Source organism: Haliotis asinina, chromosome 12, assembly GCF_037392515.1.
Source record: "Haliotis asinina isolate JCU_RB_2024 chromosome 12, JCU_Hal_asi_v2, whole genome shotgun sequence".
In the NCBI taxonomy this organism is placed as follows: domain Eukaryota; kingdom Metazoa; phylum Mollusca; class Gastropoda; order Lepetellida; family Haliotidae; genus Haliotis; species Haliotis asinina.
The window spans coordinates 56,867,135-56,876,799 of NC_090291.1; the positions used below are offsets into that span (position 1 = coordinate 56,867,135).

General features: G+C 40.4%; 1 protein-coding gene across 1 annotated transcript in view; it reads right to left on the minus strand.

The window, feature by feature from the left end:
• The window catches only part of LOC137258409 (sodium- and chloride-dependent glycine transporter 1-like), a 34,633-nt gene extending 26,169 nt beyond the window's left edge, over window positions 1-8,464 (minus strand). Inside the window, exon 1 of the mRNA XM_067796082.1 lies at window positions 8,059-8,464. Within this exon, the coding sequence (XP_067652183.1) occupies window positions 8,059-8,278 (220 nt within the window). The 5' untranslated portion in view covers window positions 8,279-8,464. The remainder of the gene's footprint in view (window positions 1-8,058) is intronic.
• Between the last annotated feature and the right edge of the window lie 1,201 nt (window positions 8,465-9,665).

The following is a 9,665-nucleotide window of genomic DNA, read 5'->3' on the forward strand; positions in this document are numbered from 1 at the left end:
TTACATCATCAATTCCTTGATTACACAACTCAAAAATCAACCTTCTTTTATCTTCAGCAGACATTGTTGACAGTGCTGAGGAAAATGACGTCTGCTACAAATTCAGGGGAGGTAACTCTAATTGTACTATACTCAGTAGGCCAAGATGAGTTACCTCCCTTATACCATTACTTAGTTTTAAGTATCAGTGAATCATTTGAGGTGTTAGGATAGCTCAAAGTAAGAAGAAAAATTCTCAATAATTATGAACCAGACTATAATTACACTACCCCAGAGTGGGTTGTGCCCATTTAAATCTCCCATTATAATACAGGGCTTCAGGAGTTGGTCATACAGAGCTTGAAGATCAGTTTTGGCAAACGTCGAAGATGGCGAAATATAAAGAGAGCATAGCGTAAACGCTACATGTAAAGTAATTCTCACTGCAACAGCCTGTATATTAGTATTAAGTGAAACAGGGCTTTGAATAACGTTTGTGTCTGACTAGAATGGATGATCCGCCAGTGGCCTTATCACCCGGAGGTGAAAAACAATGATATGCATTAAATTGACGAAGGTCAAATGTACCAGCTTCGGGGGGTTAGCCCTAACTGGGTGATGTACGTTCAGTTCAGGGAATAAAATTCCCCTATCTAGGCCCACCACGGAGAGGCGTACATCATCAGGCATTGTTATTATTATTTCTTTTATTGAATTTACAATGCTTTGCCATGATGATCGCTGCCGCCATTGGGACCAGGTACATGCCATATTTGTGGTACAAAGCACAACTTAAAAAACTCAAGGCATTATCGATAAACAGGTCCTTCTCTAAGTCCTCCCACAAATAAAGATGACGTTCAGGTGGGATCGGTAAAAAGTGTGACACTATGCCAGTGTAAATCTGGGTAATAGTAGAACCTATGACTTTTATCATCTCAGCCCCGAGTTGTGCGTAGTATCTAGCGTATAATTTATTGATTTCCTCATCCCACATTTTCTGAATCTTATCAGCGGTTATGTTGTCACCTAAATATTGCTTTCCCTTACCACCCACGACTAGCGTTATCAGTCTATCACGCTGCTTGTTGTCCGTTTTATAACTCTGCGACTAACATCTACTCTAGTTATTTATCACATTCCATTTTATAATATAGTACGCTAGGTTTTATTTTTAAAAAGAAAACAATATCCAACATATGCTAAATACATAGAGATAAAGGTTAGATTACACACCACTAGAACTTCAAAAACAGTCATTTTACTAACATTTACTAAACTATTACTAAAATTTACTAACATTAACTGACATTTACTAGGTCATTACTAACATTTACAAGGCCGCCCGCAGGTCATTACGAACTATTACTAACAAAAAAGTCACCGCAGGACTCTCCAATCTACTGGCTGGCCGGTTTTCAACACTAGCTTGGCGTGTTTAGTTTCAGCGAGCTGTTTCTTTCCCCCGTTCCCGCTCTCAAACACTCCTAGAACGAATCCCTGTCCTTGCAGTGAAATAATGCCACCCAAGCGTCTGCTCTCTGAAGTCTTTCAACACCGAGTTGAATTTTTGTGTCAGCACCCAGATACTGTGATTTGCACGCCGTCCAGAGAAGGCTACGATACCATGTCTCTCTCGTTTGTTATCACTCTATTAGCACTACAGTCATCCAGGATTAACAACGTCACTCTAGCCAGTGGCCATGGTACCAATTTTATCTGCGATAAACTAAACGTGCAGGATTATGTGGACAGCCGACTGCAAGTCCCGCCGGAGATCGTTCAAGATCTGCAAACTACCAGATCCGAGCTAAGTAGTAGTGGTGACATAACACAGCGTGCTACAGAATCATTGGACAGTATCGCAAAACTGTTAAGTAAACATTTTTAAACCATTACTAGGATTTGAATTTCCAATGACGGAACTGTACGGCCTAGACGAAGCCTTGAAACACGTAGGCAGAGAACTCGTGAACAACAACTAAACGAACTAGACAAGCACATAGCTAGTGAAAAAGTTAAACTCAGGGAAACGGAAGACGATGATATGAAGCGTCGTAATTAGTAACTTAGAAGACAAGAGACGTGCCTGATTAGAATCCGCTTCCTCAAATCGTGAACAGCTTCGAACTCAGATCAGCTGCATTCGGGAAAACATCGATAGAATACTGAACGAGGATACAACATTAGCCGACAGTATTAAAATTTTGTTCTGTGAGCAAGGTATCACTATTGTCAGCGTTATGACAGCATTAGGTTTCATTATACCAACTATTGTAGTATCTGTTACTGGTGGGACTACCCCACACCCAACACCGAGTGGTGGTGACGTCAGAGACTGGATAAAAAAAACCATCTCATATCGCTCGGGGAAAACGTGGCTAAACTCGCTGGTAAGGCCGCTGAAGCTCTTGAATCGTGGTTGCTCAGCACTCTGGGTAAAACCGTCACGTGGTTTAGTCAAAATCTGTGGGCATTCATCGTCACTGTGGGTGGGCTGGCGTGCGTTACAGCTAAGGAATTTTTAACCAAATAAGACACAAGCCGACATCGATACCTCCGACAACTAATGCTGTTTTACTATCTATATGCTGCTGACTGGACGTCTGCACGGTGGGGGATACTGTGGGGGATAACCCTAGTTTAACCCTTGGTTCTGGTGGTGATGTCACTATACCCATTTCATCAGTATGCGTTGATGGTTGTACGTGGGAGACGTTTTTTCCGTGCTAAACATTTTTGGTTTCATGAAGTTTGTTAGTAAATCTTTTTAAATACTTTTACCGAGAGTCCATCGCTATAAGGAATTCCTAAACCATGGTTTAGACCTGGTAAACACCAATCGGTCTTAGGGTCAATTCCGAATTCATTACAAATCCGTTCGTAAGCATGTCTATCGTACGGGTTGTTCGTTACATTCAACGCCTTGTCCTGTGGAAGTGGAGCACTGATCACTTTGAGGATACGCCTGATCTGGTAGTATACCTGAAACGTGAAAACTGATTCACTCAAGGCATCAGGCCTAGTCTTTGTCAACGTCAGACCGCACCCTGTCGTAGCGCACCATATTGCGAAAAGACCCGTGAAGGTCCCGGGGTAGAATAGGCCTTCAGCAACCCATGCTTGCCATAAAAGGCGACTCAGCTTGTCGTAAGAGGCGACTAACGGGATCGGGTGGTCAGGCTTGCTGACTTGGTTGACGCATGTCATCGGTTCCCAATTGCGCAGATCGATGCTCATGTTGTTGATCACTGGATTGTCTGGTCCAGACTCGATTATTTACAGATCGCCGCCATATAGCTGGAATATTGCTGAGTGCGGCGTAAAACTAAACTCACTCACTCACTATTGCGAAAATGAGTTGGTTCTGCCAAAACTGCATCGGGCCATTGAACCACTCGTGTACAGATTTTTCATCAGTGACTAATAGCTTATACTTTCCAAATACATCTACAAACTGGGTTTTTAAATAAGAACCATCGACATCAACTAAGATTTTCATGGTGTGAAGTCAGAGGCATTTATATAATCAAGATTTGATCCTATTGAGATCGTGAAGGGACTCAAAATCAATTGGTCTGCCAGACAAGAGAATATCAAGTTTGCTCTATTTATGTGCGGGTAATGCATGAATTACAAACAAGCCTGCAAGGTGTCGCCATTACCTTGGAAGACACTATATCTCTAACCAAGATTTTTCTATCTGATAACATAAAATTTATTAGTTTGAACTTCACGTCTGAGACATTATCAGAAAAACAATTGGAAACTATTTTCTAACAGTTATATAAACAATGGTAAGCAATCACTCCAATATAATTTCACCCTTATAATTTTATAAGTCACAAATATATCAATCAAAAATTAAATGACGTATAATTAAAAAATAATTTATAAAATATATTATAGACACACAGAATGGGGCTGTATCCAGCCGTAGATAAAGAAGGAAACATAAAGGGAAGTGTAGATGGATTTCGACTGAAACAGATATGTGAAATAAACCCAGAGCTAGAACAAGAGCGTGATATTCGAGTATCACTACATAAAAAATACAACAGAGCTTTAAACTATATAGATGGAGCTGATACCACACTAATGACAACTAGCATGGCATGAGGAGAAGTAGGAGTTGGGTTGTTGACAACAATCGTAGCTGCATCTGTGGTGTCAGGATTTGAATTGGCAGCTATAATTACAGGAAGAGCTGGGACGGTGTTTAAATTTATATCCCACAAATTCAATTGTAAAGCAAAAAAAACCCAATGAAATTAGAATCCTTGCTAATGCAAAGTTAAACACTATAGAAGAGCATATTTCTACCGCACGCAGTGGCAATAAAATCTCAGAAGAAGAGTTTCGTTTAATACTAAGTGAACTAACAAAATACAATAAAATGAAAGAAGCGATTCATCATAAAAAAGTTCTGTAATAAGCGAGGACGAGAACAAAATATATATAAAACAAGGGATACAACAAACCCAACAAACATTTATTACAAAAACCAACGACATTATAGAAGATACACATTACACTGTTTCGCTGAGGTCAATATTTTAAATTGATCTAATACATCATGGGTTATGTGGTTTGGTCCAGAACACTCATAGTGCTATTTTATCACTAATCATAAACTTTTACATGGCAGATGAAAAGTGGTCCTGGTATGGGGTTTATAAATTAAGATGGGTGAGGGAAGGATAGGTTATTATATTAAGGATTATACAGGTTGAGCCAGAACAACCATTATGTATACAACTTCCTCTTCATATCCTATATTCCCTGGGAAGATAGACTTATACAAGTATTACGAATACCAGGTCCCACTGGCAACATGTTAGCACCAGTCAACTTTCTTTCTAGGTTAGAAATTAACCGGATTATTTTTTACATAAAGATTATGTTATAAAATCAGACACAACATTAATTGTCAATATGTATCCCACAAAGAGTCCCACCAGTCCAATAGATCTTTTAAACGGCTGCTCAATATCTTGGGGAAAAAGACATGAGGATAAAATCATATTAAGAAAAGGCTATCCTACATCAGCGAGCCTCGATGGGGTACAAATTTTAGTTTAAGACGGACGGATTAGAATCTCTCGCATTTACCTGTATGATAATTTAAACCTTATAAGCTTAAAATAAATCAAACAAAAATTAAATGACATGTGATTAAAATTAATTTATAAACTATATTATAGACACACAGAATGGGGCTGTATCCATCCGTAGACGAAGAAGGAAATATTAAAGGAAGTGCAGATGGATTTCGACTGAAACAGATATGCGCAATAAAACGTCAGCTAGAACAAGAGTGCGATACCCGGGCATCACTACATAAAGAATACAAGAGCTTTACACTACATAGATGGCACTGATGCCACCCTAATGGCAACTAGCATGGGATTAAGAGCAGTGGGAGTTGGTCTGTTAACAACAGTCGTAGCGTGAATCGTAAAGCAAAGAAACGCGATGAAATTAGAATACTTGCTGTGTCAAAGTTAAACACAATAGGAGATCATGTTTCCACCACACTCAATGATAACAAAATCTCAGAAGGGGAGTTTTGTTTGATCATAAGCGAACTAGAAAAATACAACAAAATGAAATTAGATCAAAGGTTCATAAAACATATTCTATAAGCTAGGATGAGAAAAATAAGTACATAAAACAAGGGATGCAACAAGCTTAACAGGCATTTATCGTGAAAACCAACGGCATAATAGAAGATACAGGTTAAACTGTTTCGCTGAAATCAATTTAATGGGTGACACCCCCATATAGCCTCCAGCCGGCTGCAAGCCACTGCACCACCACCTGCTCATTCACACTATTAGAGATTTATTCACACCTATGCATAATAATGGAACTCTGGCAGGCTGAAAACATATCTTGGGTTGCCATTGAGTCTCTGATTGTTAACAAACTCAAAGAATTAGGGCATGGTGACTATCTATTGACTATTGTTATTAAAGAAAAGGTCTACAAAGGGTATTTTCCGACTGAATCCCTTGTTAATAGGTTATGCCTGCATTTAAATATATGGGTAGCCTTCTTCCTACTCTCAATAAGAGAACTAGATTACAATTACACCCTCCCCATAATCGATATAGTTACTCTGAATATGGCACATAATTACTGATAACACATTTCATTGTGCTCCGCCAGGTGCGCAGTGCTTAGATCCAGCCAGCCAGCCAGTATCTATCGAACTCCATTTAGACATTTGCGAAGTAAAGGGAATAGGCAAACCCACAGCAGGCAGCCGTCTGGCTGTGGGCTTTTGTAAAGGGAGACGGGTTGTGTCATTTTGGTTTTGGTGTTTTAGAAAGGGGGTCTAGATCACTGTTATTGATATTATATACTTATTTGTTTGAACTGGTCTTGTGCAACCATTACTGATACTACTACGTAACTAATCTAAACTACCAATCATAAAACTACATCTATCTACAAAACATATTAATAAAAATTCATCCATGAAATCAATTTCTTTTTTAAAAAAAAAGAATAATTAATTGAGAACTAACAGTGGTAAAAAGAACCTCAGCAGTTTTGACATTGAAATATTTATCCTTGTGATGGAAAGGTGGTAGTGGTAATTAACACATAAAAATCAGGGTTTTTTTAATAATATATTCCATGCTGGCGTGCAAGTGACAACACTATCTGTCAGTGCCAGTAACCGCATTGTCCATTACCTGTTTAGTGCTGGACTATCAATTTATTCCGTGGACCTTCAAGTCAGCATGAACGATAAGGTTAACTGCGAGGATACGGATGCCGTCTGTGCAATTACTCCACTCCCTGCTACATTGACAATGTACGGATGCCATCTGTGGGATGGCTCCACGCCTTGCTACATTGACAATGTACGGATGCCATCTGTGGGATGGCTCCACGCCTTGCTACATTGACAATGTACGGATGCCATCTGTGGGATGGCTCCACTCCTTGCTACATTGACAATGTACGGATGCCATCTGTGGGATGGCTCCACTCCTTGCTACATTGACAATGTACGGATGCCATCTGTGGGATGGCTCCACGCCTTGCTACATTGACAATGTACGGATGCCATCTGTGGGATGGCTCCACTCCTTGCTACATTGACAATGTACGGATGCCATCTGTGGGATGGCTCCACTCCTTGCTACATTGACAATGTACGGATGCCATCTGTGGGATGGCTCCACGCCTTGCTACATTGACAATGTACGGATGCCATCTGTGGGATGGCTCCACGCCTTGCTACATTGACAATGTACGGATGCCATCTGTGGGATGGCTCCACTCCCTGCTACATTGACAATGTACGGATGCCATCTGTGGGATGGCTCCACTCCCTGCTACATTGACAATGTACGGATGCCATCTGTGGGATGGCTCCACTCCCTGCTACAACTATCAGAACTGTCAGTTCCTGATTAACTCCTGACTTTAACTCTTCATAGTGCTTTTCGAGGCTTTTTTTTCGACACATATCGGTTACTGCATATTTGAACATCTGTTTTATTGTAACTCTGGCTGCTTGTTCTTGTGAGTGTTCCATACCATACAGGTGTGACTCAAGGGCGACAGGAAGTGTTTCCTTCTATGACATAACTTCGTCTATTTTCTCAGTGCGGATGGCTGACCAGTTTTGGACACTACATACAGATTCGAGGATCATATGCATATACAGTGCATGTTTTATTAATCCATTCAACAACAAATACCACACAACACGTTTTGTACCAGGTCCGAGTTTTTATCTATTAAGATTTTTGCATTGGCCCATTATTGTCCTACACGACACTTAGCTAAACATAATCCACTGGATTCGCTTTCATCATTATGAGCCCTATGTCTGAGAAAGTACAGATTAGATTCTAGAATTTGTTGAGAAAGTGTGATCCCAAATGGCATTATGTAATAACAAACAGATATTACAAATGAATTACAACAATTTCCTGTTGTTCACATTTTGAAATAAAAGCAGGAGGTTTCCACTGTTGATAAATTTGACTTGAAGGTGAGATATGATACCTTCTACAAGATTTCATGTCTGACTGAACAAAATAAAGAAGTACTTACCTCCACCGTTCCTGTTGCAGATGTATGGAAATCTCCACAAATTCCCAAACCCAACACAGTAGCCTATCATGGACATAATATAGTCCAGGCGGCTTGCCCACTGCCCTCTGACAGATTTAGGGTCATCTCGAGTTCCATCCACTGCTGTGCGTCCATCTAGACTGTCGCCCACAAAGTCCAGACTGATATCGCCGGTCATCTGCTGGTTCTCTGTAGCCATCGCCGGTGACAGTAACTGTTATCTTGGCAATCAAGGCAACGCAGCTGTAGTAAATGCTAAACAATGATTACCCGCAAATACTGTCGTCTGGACCAGATTCAAACATTCACCATACACTACTGCATACATATATCTAGGTATATCTACATACAACAGGTCCTCTCCACAACGGAATATACATCGACTAAAAATCTGTGAACATATGATGCAAGGCTATTATGTTAATGTACACATTAAATATTAACCGTGATATACTGACTCGCCAGCCTGCTCCATGTTGGAATATAGATTTATGTGACTCGTAATTTATCTTAAAAGCCAATCTATAATGGAATATGTTTTAGAACATTTTACACAAACGTGTTGAAGGTTCTTCAACCTTACATTCAGCACTGGTTGTAGTCATAAGCAATGGCATTACAAGTGTTACAACTGTTCGTCAGCCAACTCACACAAATATAAAACCAGCCTGATAGTGATGAAACTGCTCAATGGATCCAGCATTTAATCCTTCTGTTCTAAATTTATATCACAGAAATACATAATCACAAAAGGTGTGGCCATTGTCACTGTCATCCCGACAAGTGTTAGTGACGAACTGCTAGTACCTGGTTTGTTAGGTATTTCTGAAGGACGCCCTCGCGACGACTACTGCAGTCCTTATTTATACCTTTCACACCCAAGATAATTACCTCTCTTGGTTAGTGTATACCACAAGGGAGAAAGCAGTTTTTAATTTATTCAAAATTCCCTCACCGCAGAGAAACGTCATGTATAAACCTCTAGTAATTGTCTCCAAGTAAGTGAATCAGATTTTCAGTATTACAGACCAAGAGCTCGAAAGCATGTCCGAGAACCCTCTAGCGCCATTAGTGAAGGAAACATCTTTTTTCTATCATGCTGTAATGTAGTCTAATGGTAAAAGCCAACGCTCGTCACGCTGACGACCTGGGTTCGATTACCAGCCGGACAGTGGTGAAAGTATCCAACATTCCAATCCTTCCCTTCCTTACCATAGAAATACATATTTACAAAACGTGTGGCCAGTGTCACTGCCGCCCTGACAAGATAATTACCTCGCTTGGTCCATGCATACCGAGAGAGAGAAAGAGGGGAAAGAGAGAGCGAGAGACCTAACAAGTGACCTCCCCACCCAAAATAGGTAAAAAAACGGACAACACGAGAGGGTCCCTTAACTCATGGTTACAGATGAGTGGTAAAGTCTACTATTGTTAGAAACCTCAAGATTTCTCTTCCAAAACTTCCCTGCCGTTCCCAATTCCCTGCTGCAAAGTCAACGCCATTTTCTCTAACTGCGATCACATTTGGTGAGGACAGCAGACGCAGTGTCGGTCCAGTTGGTCCGATGGAACTCCCCCTTTTGGGT